General features: G+C 35.3%; 1 protein-coding gene across 1 annotated transcript in view; it reads left to right on the top strand.

Moving 5' to 3' along the window:
• The window catches only part of BOLL (boule homolog, RNA binding protein), a 32,593-nt gene extending 31,089 nt beyond the window's left edge, over nt 1–1,504 (top strand). The window contains exon 8 of the mRNA XM_006767087.1: nt 1,182–1,504. Within this exon, the coding sequence (XP_006767150.1) occupies nt 1,182–1,205 (24 nt within the window). The 3' untranslated portion in view covers nt 1,206–1,504. The remainder of the gene's footprint in view (nt 1–1,181) is intronic.
• The last annotated feature ends 12,920 nt before the right edge of the window (nt 1,505–14,424 follow it).

The following is a 14,424-nucleotide window of genomic DNA, read 5'->3' as shown; positions in this document are numbered from 1 at the left end:
GTGGGGTGACACAGGTTAGTAAGCCGGGACAAGCAGAATAGGGGAACTGAGCGAAAGAGTTAAATGGCCAAGCAGTTTACAGCCAGCTAGTGAACACAAAATCCTATCTTCCCTAACCAAGGACACTTAAGAGTAAATGGTTTAGACTCCTCCCCAACCAGAGGGTAAATAGCTTAAATCACCCCACTTAGGGAGACAGATAGCAGAAGTCAAATTAGTGCCATGTGCCAACCACACCCAAGGATAGATGCGAAATTAAGGGAATAAATCTCATTTTGGCACATGTGCATAAAACATGAATATTGAGATTCTCCCCTAAACTCTCAGCCTTTAAAAACTTTCAAACACTCCACCTCCTATAGGTCCAGATTCTCTTAATGATCCTGATGCTTTGGAAATTATGTTAATCTCTTGGTACATGAGTGGCTATCCTACTGGTTACTATATGAGTTTCAAACAAAATAAAAAAGAAGGAAGGTGCTCACATTAAAAAAAAAAAAAAAAACAGCCCTGGAAAGTTTAGCTCAGTGGATAGAGCATCGGCCTGCGGACTGAAGGGTCCCAGGTTCAATATTGGTCAAGGGCATATGCCTGGGTTGTGGACTCAGTCCCCAGTAGCGGGCGTGCAGGAGGCAGCCAATCGATAATTCTCATCATTGATGTTTCCCTTCCTCTCTGAAATCAAAACATGTATTTAAAAAAAAACAACTCTCAAACGAAGGTCCCAGGGTGTGCTCTTCCTGCAGGAGGCAGGAACAACGGCAGCTTGTTCCAGACTAAGTCCCTGAACCTGTCTCCAAGGCCCCCTTTGCTCTGACTTAGTGAGCCGAGCAGTCCCACCTGGGCGCTCTCCTGGTGCTTCTTCTATCCTAAGCTCTTGTGTCAGTCCCCAGCTTAGATAGATAGATAGATAGATGGATGGATGGATAGATAGATGATAGAGAGATAGAGAGATAATAAATAGGTTTCAAGCTCTCAGCAGTGAGCAAGCCTCCCCTGAATTCTGGCCCCTCCTAATATCTAGCCTCCCACTTGATGATACACTAATAGAATTAATGTCATGTGTTCTGCAAGTATTCACTAAATGTTCATTGATGTCCTGCACTCGCCTACTCTAACTTACACTTATCGCCTCCCATGCATTCTTTCTGATCCATATTTTCTTTCTCTTTACTTAACAGACAGTGTGGAGCATTCATTATTAAGACAAATGGGCAGCTCTAGTCCAGCTCAACTGATTTCTTGTCGAATGATCCTTGTGTGGCCAAGACCCAGCTTCAACCAACCGGCTAGAAGCTGCCCATTGTGAAACTTAGGGTTAGTTAATCCTCGCCATATTTATTCCACTATAAACTGTCTAAATTTGATGAAATTTGCTTTTTCAGCTTTTATACAAAATTATTTAGGTAGATGTGGCATGTTGGTTTTTTTAATGTGTTAATCTAATGTTGTGACATTTTCTACATATTTTATCCATTCCATAAATAATAACCACAATGAGAATAGTGAGATGTCTTTCATTTTTCTCTGCTTTGCGTTATTCTCAACCTTTTACAAGTTATGTTGCATATTTGTTGCTATCTATTTTAATATTTAGGATAAGAGTCATCTAATTGTAATAGAATTTTAATACTTTAATGCTTTTTAGCACATATTTATTCTTGATTCAGTTCTGCTTTGCTATTTGGTCATTTAATAAGCTTTTGTCTAATATTTTTTATTTTTTGTTACTGCTACTCTTTAATTTTTTTCTGCCATGGTTTTCAAAATTTGCATAGTATTTATACTTTTTGATAACATTTTCCAAATATTAGAAATACCATCAACATGATCAGTGTTCTTGCCTTTTCATGTGATTATTATGACTATATTAAAATTGTTCTCTAACATTTGAGATAATGCTGCAGCCTTCCTATAACAGAAGCCATTTGGTCTCAAATTTTATATAATATGGATCACCTAATAGAATTGTTCTGATAAAAGGAGGACTCACCTCTGACATAACATTGGCTAATATTACACTGTATTTTATTGTTCTTGGGATGCTTTAATACTTTTACCTTTTTTTCTTATATGTTACCAATATATTCAATTATATATGTTATTCTTTTTTTAATGTTATTCTTAAAGGACAGTTGTTTTTGTAAAGAGCAAAACTATTTTTCCATCAAAGGAAAACTTTAAATTCTGATTCTAAAACCAAGTCTTATAAAATTGGGAAATAGGTAGGGAGGAAAAGCCATTGTTCAAAAATTACAGAGCAAATCACAGGTTATCACTAAAATTTCTGTACTAGTATAAAAAAAAACCTTCTTACATACATTTGCAGTTCTTTCACTGACTTCCTAATTTAGAACAGAAGGGGTAAGTCTGTAAGTATTGGTATTACCCTAGTAAATCTCTCTCTTCCATCCCCAAATGTCTTCCGTGCTCAGCAGCAGCAACAGAAATAACAGGACCTAGACCCCCAAGTTGTTCCTGGTGAGCCAAATAGGATGTTTCTTTTGAAACCATAATGAACACGTTTGTCAAACTGTTTCATGAGACCAATAGGCCATATGAACATATACTAGCATAGAAAGATTCTATATACGTTCATTATTTTCAGTTTTTAGAAATGTAAATAGATAAATTCCACAATGAAATTTCAAAAATTTTTGTTTTGTAAGTAGAAATTACTAACCACTGATGTTAGGTCTTCTTTTAATCGCACTATCCTGAGAGCACTTAATCCACTTACTTGCCTCTTGAGAGTAACTTCCTAACTCGTCACCTTTGCTTACACTTTGCATGCCCATTACACAGAATTTAGCTTTCCTTATTTTTTTCTAAATGTTGAATTGTTTGGGGAAAATATCCAAAATTTATTCTAATGATCATTTCTTCATAAAAATCATCTAGTTCATCTACTTTTTTTATTAAACATCCTTCAAACTAAACATCTTCATACACTAGGTTAAAGGTATAGTTTTCACTGACATGATTTAGTCTCAGATCATGCAGTTCCAAGAGAATCTTGTATCTATTGTTAGTAAAGTACAGTTTGTTATATTATAGTAAGGCAAGCTTATGTGTCTGAGTAGGGTCGTGTGTAAGAATGTAACTACATCTTTTCTCAGAGGAGACCTGCCAAGTTCCAATAGGAATACTAGTGCCTGAAATATGAGTATTTGGATTCAGAGTTAGGAGTCCTTGTTCTCCAGCACATACTTCTTGAATCTCACTCCCACCTTCACTGATAAACAGCAGACAGACTAGATATGATTTTCTTTATAGAAATCAAGGCTACTTACCTGTAGACAGATTCCTTTGGTGTTTATCAATCATAGCAAGTTCTGCTTTGACTGCTGCTCCTTATAGTAGTCAGAAAGTTCTTTACTTTGCTGATCTCTGCTCCAAGTTCTTCTTGCAGAAATTATATATTTACCATTCAAATCAGGATACTTGAGACTGAAAGGGGGCACCAAAAATAATTAAACTAACTCTTGAAATATATACTATTGACCAACAAAGAAGTTTATCTTATTAATAAACCTATAAAATCATTCTATTCAAAGACTATTTTTCAAAAATGAAACTCTAATAATACTATAGGCAGAAACCTAAACTGTCCCAGGAAAATTAATAGGTTACCCTATTAATATATTACAAAATGAATGTAACATTATACTGAGATAAAAAAGATATATATAGTCTAGAAGGGATTAAGCCATAAGAGAAAGGCCCGAACTCCTCTATTACTTCAACCCTTGAAACATTATGGTTTCTGTTTTAGCCACTGATACAGCTATATAAATAGAATTATATTTAGGTATAAGCCTGTTTCCCTATGTTATAAACATAAAATCATAGAATCATATACTTAAGAACTACAGAGTCTACAACTGGGAAATAGTATTAAGATATTAGTCAATATATTGATAACAACCCTGTAACTAAATTTGCTATATAATTACTAGGTAGTTCTAAAGAAAAGTTTTGGTTAAGTTATTGAAGATTGTTTAGAGTCCATGATAATATTCCCAATAAAAATTGTATTAACTTTGTTGATGATGATAACCTGTTATAAACGCATACTTGGAATATCACATTTTTGCTTACTATATTATTCCAAGTTAAAAATAATACCTTATGTTTATTAGCAGCCTTATAATTTATGAGCACTTCATATACATTATCTCATTTTATCCACTTAATATTTTTGTGAGATAATCAGGCAGATTTTTATGAGAGAAGTAAGACTTAGAAAAGTTAAGAGAGTTGCCCACGATGGCATAGCTATTAAGTGGTAAAACCAAAAACCTCTAATTACTAATTGTCACCTGTAAGGAGCCAAGAGAATGGGGAGGCTGAGAGGGAAAGATCTTAAAGAACACAGCACTTTTCAGAAATAATTCTTGTCTCATCCAAGAGTTATCTTTTGTTGGATCACTAAAATTAAATCTAATACAAATTAAATCTTAGACACAAATGTGTATTCTAATCCCTTAAGCATCTGGAAGATTGAATCAGAAATTACTTCAATTGTAAAATAAAGTATGATAATTCTAAAATAAGCAAATTGTGATAAACATGAATCTGTTTAATCATGCTTTTATCAAATAACCTAATATGAACAGTTTCCTAACCAAAATAGTAGAAATAGAATTATCCTAGAATTTAGTTTAGATTATTAATCAAAAATTTTCTTTGAAGATGTTATACAACTCAGTATTCTGGGAAATATAAGAAGAAAGACAAGTTAAGAAAGACCTTCTAAATTATCCAGAAAACCATTAATCCCTCTGATAGCAAAAGATAGCTACAGGTGGTGCCATCTACCATTTATATTTTGGGAACATGGCACATTTCCACATTTTTTAAAGCATAAAGTCCACCAAGAAAAACAAATGAACATTTGGTTGCTTTTCTTCTTTCTTTCCATTTTTCTTGCTAATAACTGCAATGTAGATATTTATCAGTTTTTGTATAAAACCTTCCATGTAGGGTTTGCTGTTTGGGGGAAAGATTATTATAATTTAGGAGTTTTTTAACATCCTAATGACAAGTACCAAATTCATGCCACCTTTTATACTGACAAAATGTGTGTGGTTTTAAGATGAGTGGCTTAATAACAGAATTGCCTACTGAAGTCTCCTTAGCTCAAAAATTGCAACAGTGCCCAAGGTTAAAGATAGCCTCGTGTCATTAGAGTGAATTTTCTCATAACACTCATTTGATAATTATCTTTATTTTACAGTAATTTATAAATGTTTATTTTCTGGTTAGAAGATTGTTTTGGAACTTCACAAGGTATCCTGAAGTGATGTGAATAAACTCTGTATAATTGCACTATTTAAAACATTTTTAACCTTAGAGGCATCAAAGTCTGATAGTTCATTAAAATTCACCCGTTGTTTTTATGAATTACTCCCGACAGTTACCTACCCTATCATTGGAAAGTTGTTTCATTGACTGTTAGTAGGCATGCTCAGAGTCTTGGTAAATCAATAGATGTCAAATGTGCCCAAATCATGGAAAGTACAATGGTGTATTATTAGATATCCCTTTTTACAGAAATTTTGCTTTTTATTTTGGACAGTTTAGTTCATTTCCATTAATTATATAGAGGTTGCTAGTTTTTAGAACTACCAGAACATTTGGTATTAAACTTCTGTTGTCAGATTCAGGCTGGGCAATTGATTTGGCCTACATGCTTCTTCCAAAGTTCTAGTCAACTTTATGAAATAAACTCAGGCTCCATGATGCTTGCATTTTTCTTCAATAACAACATTCAAACTCAAATCATTTAAAGCAGGCAGAGCAAATGATGAAATTTTCAGGCAAAATAATTTGGCTAAACACTGATGCTCTGAAGTAGGCACTAGTCAAAATGTATAATTTTCCTACTCAAGTGTCTTGAGCAAAGCGTATCTCCAGCAATCCTTACATTCAGCCATGGATCAAATAAACACCACTTCTTGGACCAGGGTATTCATTGGATGTTTTACTTAACAATAGGATAAAATATTACTCTGTTAATAGGAAAGTTCATTAATAAATCCCTGATTTTCTCTGCATAGTTGCTTTCTCAACCCTAGGATCTGACTCTAATTTTGTATATCACTAACTACATAAATCTTTTTAACAAATCTTTATTAAAGTTCAGAGATAGCACAAAAGAGATATAGCCTAATAATTGAGGAATACTATTAGATATGACTCTTCTCAGGTCCCTTTTAGTGAGTCTTTTTATTGCCTTAGAATGCCTCCCCATTCAGCAGCAGGTCATTTCCTACAGCACATCTAGTCTCTCAAAATCCAGGCCCACTTCACATTACTATTAAAATCTTTCCCTGAAGTAATTATAAAATAAGACCCATTTAAAATGCATTAAACCCTAATTTCCTTTAAATCTCTAGTAGGAACCAAGGTTACATTGTGTAAGAAGCAGCTTTTCTCAACCTTCATCTGTAGGTTTGAAATCTCAATATTCTCAAAGCCCACACTTTCTTCCTAGAAAAGATTTCAGAGCAAAGGATTCAATTCTTACTCCACCTTCCTCTATTGACTCTGTTAAGTAGTCTTGGATAACTATTTTATCCAATAATAGAAAACAACCAGCCCCATATTTGGTCTGGTAACAATATGAGGGTTTTGGATATGCTTACGGTTAAATATTTTTGCCTTTTTTTTTTTTTTTTGAAGTAAATTAAGGAAATCTTAGTAGGAGAACATTGGAAGTGCGGGATAAAATTGTGGTTTCCTTTATTATTTCACACACACTTAAGTAACATAGATTTGCAATCTGTAACAAGAACAAACGATATGTATAAAACAAAGATATTGATAAAGTTTAAAAAATTCAGTCATTATCTGGCTACTTTATCAACATGAAAATGTCAAAAACAACTACTAAAAAACATCTTCGGTGTTTGGGGTGTTTACTTTTATTCCAGATGTTTCATATATGTAAACACAGTCATGGCATATACCGAATATACATTGCAACAGGCCATTTCTTGTAATATGGAGAATTTAACAGGCCATTTGTTGTAATATGGAAAATTCAAATAATATGTGAAATTATTTAGGTTAATGTATGTTTTACCTATATTAAATGTTTTTATAAACTCTAGGTTTACATTAGAAACTTTGCTAGACATTAATACATTTAAAAATAATTTGTATATATAACATATGGAAATCTGTCATATTATGACCTTTTATACCAGTTACTATGGACAAAGTTGACACTATTCTTAACTATACTTAAAGATATCTCCATGTCTATTTTGGCCCTCTTTTGTCATTCACACAAGAAGTATAAGGGTTCTTATAGCATCTTAGCAAGTACAAGCATTCACTGCATATATCATGTCAAATTCAACACATATTTCTCCCTTAAACACAGTGACACTGTCAGTAATCCTTTTTAGCTTCTATTCAGGTCTTAGTTTGTGAGATTATTTTATTCAGGCTAATTCCAACTATTTGTAAGAAGTTCTCAATTAAAATAATACACTTACTATCCTAATGTCTATGCCAAAGGAAAAATGAAAATAAAGTCAGCAGCAACCCTATGTTTACCAATAGATTTTATGCCTGTGCTCTAGCTGTGTTTTGCCTTTAGAGAATGACTTGTTTAAAACTGTTGAGTTCAGACTTACCTACCTTCACATGTTGAATATTTAAAAAACATCTACCTCTACAGATGTATCAATGATGAGATTTGACAACTTGGTTGAACTTGGCTAGTGCCCTTCTCACTACCCTTGATGTTAAACATTAAATTTTCACCATTTCCTTTGTTTTTCTGTCTGAGATCAGGTTGAGTGTCAAATTTCTATGCTTAGGTACAGACAGTTACACATTTATACTGGTTTTTGTGCCCAGAACGGATAGCTCCACTGTTAGATGGTCTCCATGAATTATGGGAAAAGGAAGAAGTGCTATCTACAGACTCTCCTTAGGCTAGAAAACTAATTTAATGGCATCAGTTACATCAAAAACGTTTTATTTAAAATTTGTTATGAATTAACTATTTTCTAGAGGTGGACTTAATGTGGACATTTTAATAAAAAACTTTATACTTTGAATATCAATTATTAACTAACAATTTTTTATAGTAGGTCAGACAATATCATAATGAATGTTAAAAATATTTTGTTTAACAAAAAATACTCCTTCCAAACCCTAAAATGGAGTAAAAATCCAACCATCCGCTTTCATACAATTAACCATACATATTTCCAATACTTCATTTTATTTTAGTACTTACAATTTTCTTCTGTAATATCAAAATGGGCTTCTTACACATTGTAAATTAATTTACTTAAATGCACTCAGTAATGAGTTATAAATGAAACTAAACTCAGGACTAAAAAGTTTTGCTTTCTAACAATGTAGGGAATTCCCATAAAATAAGTTTTATAGAAAGTTAAATATAAAGTTAGTGCAGTAATTTCAGTTTACCAGAATTGAAGATTCTTTGCTTTATGAAAGCCTACATAAATTCATTTTCTTAGTGATTTTTGAAGATAATAAAAAAGTCATATATTATTTATAATACATATATCAGTGTGATTTTATTAAGAAATTGACGGCCGTGCAAAAAAATACTGAAAAAGTGACCATTGTGACTTGCTAACTATGGCACTGTGTAGCTTGAGTTTAGACTTCTGATGAAATCATTTAAAACATAGAATAAAGTTATAGGTGTTCTTGGCCTTCCAAGTTAACAAGAACTTTCGATACATTTTCTAAAATACAATATAGATGATAGCTAAGTTTTATATAAACATAGATTTTATACTTCATTAAGGTGTAGCCCATGGCCAACATAATAGCTACCTTTCATAAAACATGTAAAAAATTTCTATGCAATTCACAATAAAGTCTCTAATTTGGGGAAGTTAGAATATGTTTTGATTGTCATATATATAAGATGATATTTTACCAGGAATTATCCAGTGTGTGTCATTTTAGCTAATGGGGTGGTTTATGCTTTGGTAATAACTGGAGTCAGAAGGTGTTTAATCTGGTTTCTGCAGGCTTGTTAGGAAAGATGTCACAAGAATATAGTAATAAATGTTCAGTAAACTCATAGAACTTAAATTGTTAGTAAGTAGATGAGTCTTTTAGTAAGTTCATTTGTATTAAAACTGTATGTATGAAATGAAAAAGTTTCAGTGTTTGTAACCTCTAATAAAATTCTCTGGCCTTGTTACTATAATAGTGAATTCAAATAAAACTTTTGAATATTGATGTTTCCATGTATAGAGATAAATGTGTATTTTAAGTATCAAATATTAAAATGTTATTTCAAAATACTTAGCTTCATGGATATGATAATATACTTTCACTTAGAGGAGAACTGTTCGAGCCAAGAATTTGGGACACTGTTCTGAAAATAAGAAACAAAATAATCTTAAGGAAAAATAAAAATAGAAACTATAGTTATTAACATTTTTTAAAATTTACACCAGCACATATAAGCAGGCTTAGAATAATAAAGGAAACTATTGAAAGCAAAAGAGAAATATATTTTATGGTAAAAGTAAGAATTTCTAAGTTTCTATTTTGGCTGTCATGTTTCAGAATCTAGCTATCAAGAACTAAGTCTTGCCCTGACAGGTTTGGCTCAGTGGATAGAGCATCAGCCTGTGGACTCAAGGGTCCCAGGTTCGATTCCGGTCAAGGGCATGTACCTTGGTTGTGGCACATCCCCAGTAGGGGATGTGCAGGAGGCAGCTGATCGATGTTTCTAACTATCTATGCCACTTCTCTCCCTTCTTCTCTGTAAAAAATCAATAAAATATATTTTAAAAAAAAAGAACTAAGTCTTCATTTTCAAACAATCATTGATATATTTCAATTAAGGATTCTTTTTTTTTAAATATATTTTATTGATTTTTTACAGAGAGGAAGGGAGAGAGATAGTTAGAAACATCAATCAGCTGCCTCCTGCACACTCCCTTCTGGAGATGTGCACGCAACCAAGGTACATGCCCTTGATCGGAATCGAACCCGGGACCTTTCAGTCCGCAGGCTGACGCTCTATCCACTGAGCCAAACCGGTTATGGCTCAATTAAGGATTCTTAAGTAGACTTTTCATCTTTAGGTCTTGGACCTGATTATGCTACTTCCTCCCCACAATACAATGCCTTCCGTATGTCCTCACTGATGGGTTGTGGTTTTCATGCTGCGGACGGTGCTGAAGCTCTGGCATGGAGACAAGCTGCATAACCTTAGCCACGTTTGTTACTCAATCTCTCTGTGCCTCAGTTTTTCAGTTCAACAGAAAGACTACTTCACAAAATTAATGGGGAGAGTGAGTGAGAGAGCACAAATAAGGAACATAGAACTTCCAGTCTCTCCCTTCACCTTCGCTTATTCCTGAAACAACAATTTTTAAAAATGGCAAAGTTATGGCCAGGAGTGTCTCCCTTTTTAATCCTTAGGGAGGGTTTACTGAAGAGGTAGTATATTTGCTGACATTTCTATTCAAAAAGTAAGTTATTTTCACAGAGACATGCATGCAAAAAGTCAAAGTCTTGATCACAAAACCTTTTCTGCTATAAAACTTTATCATTCACAGCAGTGATCCACTTGGTAGTGAGCATTAGGCTGCAGTGTTAACATCTAGTGTGAGTTATCTTTACTTTCTCGCATGGTTTCTCTGAATTCATGAAAGGCAGTTTTTTGTTGATTTTTTGTTTTGTGGTTTTTTTGCAGACGAACATTTATCATTTTCAATTTTAGCTTTGGGTTTTTACATTTTGAGGCTATGTTATTAGGTCATACAAGTTCATAATTTTTATAACTTGTTGGTGTTACTCCTTTTATATTCTCATTTTATCTTTAGTAACAATTTTCCCTTCGATATAGATTGTCTACTACTAATATTATCCCAGCTTTCCTTTGGTTAACATAATGCCTCATGTTTCTTCATGTCATATCTTCTGTTATGTTTAAGTATATACTTTTTAACTACATGTAGCTAACTTTTTACATTTAAGCTTGAACACTGCTGCTGTCTTTTGACAGAGGTTCATCCTATGATGTTTTATTTTATTATAATTACAAATATATTCGTATTTATTTCTACCATCTTATAGGCTTTCTTAGCAAATTTTTCATTTTTCTTTGCTCTTTTTTTCTCCTGTATTCTATTGGATTCAGTTCTAACATTACATATGGCTTGAAATACATTCTACTTGTATTTTAATGATTAACCTAAAATGTATAACACTTATGAACTTTATATTTTTTAACGTATAGCTTTTTAATCAATAGACACTTCTAGACTAGTTCAAAGAAAGCCAAAGTACTGAAACGATCTTAATGTGTTCCAAAGTAAAAGATATTACCCTTTATAAAATATTTTAATCAGGAAAAAAATGTGTAATTGGTCATATTTTTATTGAATGTATTGACTAGAACTATGATCCAGTCCAGAACAATCATAAATTAGCTTTTGAGGGCTTATCTTCATGTTAAATTCACAGACCAGTGATTGTCAGTTAACGGGGGATACATGCACAAGTGTATCCTTAGGAGTGGACTAGCATAAGGAGGTCAGCACCATTTCACCATACCGTACGCTAAGAAAAGCGGCATCGTCCATTTCCACTGGTATTCCCAAAGCTGTCCCTCCAGTTTACCCAATGAGTCTTCCAGGCCTCCTGCAGACATTTCATCCCAAAATCCTTAATGACTTGAAGGCAGGGCTCCCCTCCCCTTGGAGCTAGAATTTTCTTGCAGATGGCACACTTGGTTTCCTGAAACATCCTGACATCGTATATCATCTTGTTCTTAAGTGAGGAAGTGTGGACTTTAAAATCCATGGTGAGTTAAACTGTTGTACACCAAATGGAAGTTAAATTCACCTTACTTCAGTGAAGATTCAAAGGGGCTGACCCTCCCAATAACTATTCCTGGGAAGAAGCACAGTACAGAGTATATCATTTCTAGTTGTCAAAGCGCTGAAAGATCTTGGCAGATAGCTCTTCCCAATTCCCCTTCCCTATCATGAAAATATAAGTAAACCAATGCCTTCATAGGATTTTAAGCAGGTATTTTAAATGTGGTCAGTGATTCCTATGAGATGGCTTCTTTAATTCAGAGGATCTCTGCTGGGTTAGCGAGGACTACCTGAACTCGAAGGAAGAGCCTGTTCATCTCCAGGCGGGTGAGTGCCGGAGAGGAAAGCAGCGTAGGCTGGGCTCCTTTGTTCCTGTGTCTCAGAAAAGAATGACACTCTTCCTAAAAAGTTAAAATCCCCACTAATTAACATGAATTAACTTAGTTCTGGCCCTTCCAGCAATATTAACCTTAAATTTGGTGTGTTACTATTGAGAAAAGTTAACCAATCCTACCCCAACTTTCGGTTAGAGGAAGGGGCAGGACTAACAGTGTTGTGCTGAAACTACATATTTGATACTTAGTTTTGCCAGAGGCTTTTTTCTAGAACTGATTCCCCTAACCTGTGCTCTTGGTTACCCTCATCTGTGCCCTAGCTCCCCCCAAGCTCTCTGAACTAGTAAACCTTGCTGCAAAAACAGACACGTGGTTGTCAGTATGGCCACACCCTTTCAGGGCCACTGATAATATTTACTCTGGCACAGCACCCTAGACCTCACCAACAAGAATAGTTATTCCAGCAAGAATGGTTATGCACCAGGTCACTGGCTCTATTCCCAGTCAGGGCACATGTCACTGGTGTGCAAAGGCAGCTGATCAATGTTCCTCTCATCCATGTTTTTCTCCCTTCCTCTCTAAAATGTCAATAAAAACATAAAAAAAGAAAAAGGACAGTTCTATAACTCTGGGGCATTGCCTCCAGGAGGCAATTATAGATTAGACAGCAGCTTATGGACCAAACCTTAGACAAGAGGCATGGCCTCCCCAATCACTCAAGGTTGCACTAATGCAGGCCAACACTGCAACTCTGCTCAATAGGGGCTGGGCAGTCAGAGATCCAGGAGACCGTCCCTCCATAATGCCCAAGAAGGGATCTGGTGAATGCTTGGTACTGCCTGTTGCTTTATGATCATAAGTCATCCAATTTGGAGCCCCACAACCTAACCAACTACTGGCTTTACTTTGGTTTTAGAACCTCCCAAATCTCAAGAGCTATGTTCCACTCACAGGTACAACTGCAAAAACAAGAAACTGGCCTTTGTCTCAGGGCCCATACTTCAGCCTAGGCCTTCCTGAGTACTTCATCAACTTAACAGGAAGGTTTTCAGGCTCTTCTCAGCCCCCATAGTCACACAGGTCCTTAAGAAAAACGAGGCCTACTTCCAGAATAACAGATCTCAGTGAAATCAGAGATTGTATCTATCCTTGTTCCTGCCTGTTCTTTTTTATAAATGTATTTTTATTGATTTCAGAAAGGAAAGGGAGAGAGAGAAAAGACAGAATCATTGATTGGCTGCCTCCTGCACACCCCACACTGAGTGGAGCCCTGCACATGTGCCCTGACTGGGAATCAACCCATGACCTTCTGGTTCATAGGTCAATGCTCAATCACTGAGCCACGCCAGCTGAGCATTCCTGTCCATTCCTAACCTCTGTATAGCCACAGGTCTCCTGGCTTCAGAGGTGCCTAATCTATGAATTCACTTGTGGAATAGCCCTCTAATATTGAATGGTGCCACTTAACATATACTGTCCATTGCCCACAACTTCCTGCATGACTTCATAGACAGGAATATAGTCTACCAAATTGATAGCCTGTTATCACTGTAACGGACATCCCATGAACACCTGATCAGTGCTCTGTCATACCCTCCTGCAACACTGTCTCCAAGAACAACCTACAATGAAAACCTGAGCCTCAGGAGTATTATTTGGGAGAAACTTCTGGTCAGGGGAGCCAAAGATGCCAGATAAGCTGTTAACAGTTCTGGAGTAGGGGGATTCTTAGAGGTCTGCAAGTTTATCATCTTCTCCCAAGTGGTTAGGATGCCCTCTCCTGGAAATGCTATGTCCTCCAGTTTTAAGTTTTACCTATCCACCACCTGCCATTCTTAAAGTGCTGGATCAAACTGAATACATCCAGTACCCAAAGGCTATCTGCTTTACCTCCTACAGAAAATCAAACTGGTTCATCTTCCATATCACACCTTTCATTCACAGTATCTTGTCTTTTGTGATACCCTCTTCTCTGAATCCCCTATTTTTTGTGCCCTCCAGTAGCACAGATATTCTGGTAGCCAGTTAAAATGCCTGCACAAGTGACAGACTGCACAAAAGGAACACCATTAACAGCCAGCAAGCAAAGATCCAGTGTATGGACCAGCACTAGGCCACAGGAAAGCTCGGTCAAGTGGAAGACACTGTCTCTCCATTCGTGATGGGAACTGGAAGACCGTTCACGGGACACTGCAAAGGCAAAGGTTATCATCCCACTGGTTGTAGGTCTGTTTTCCCTCACC

Source organism: Myotis davidii, unplaced genomic scaffold, assembly GCF_000327345.1.
Source record: "Myotis davidii unplaced genomic scaffold, ASM32734v1 scaffold221, whole genome shotgun sequence".
In the NCBI taxonomy this organism is placed as follows: domain Eukaryota; kingdom Metazoa; phylum Chordata; class Mammalia; order Chiroptera; family Vespertilionidae; genus Myotis; species Myotis davidii.
This window is presented reverse-complemented; position numbering and strand designations above follow the sequence as displayed.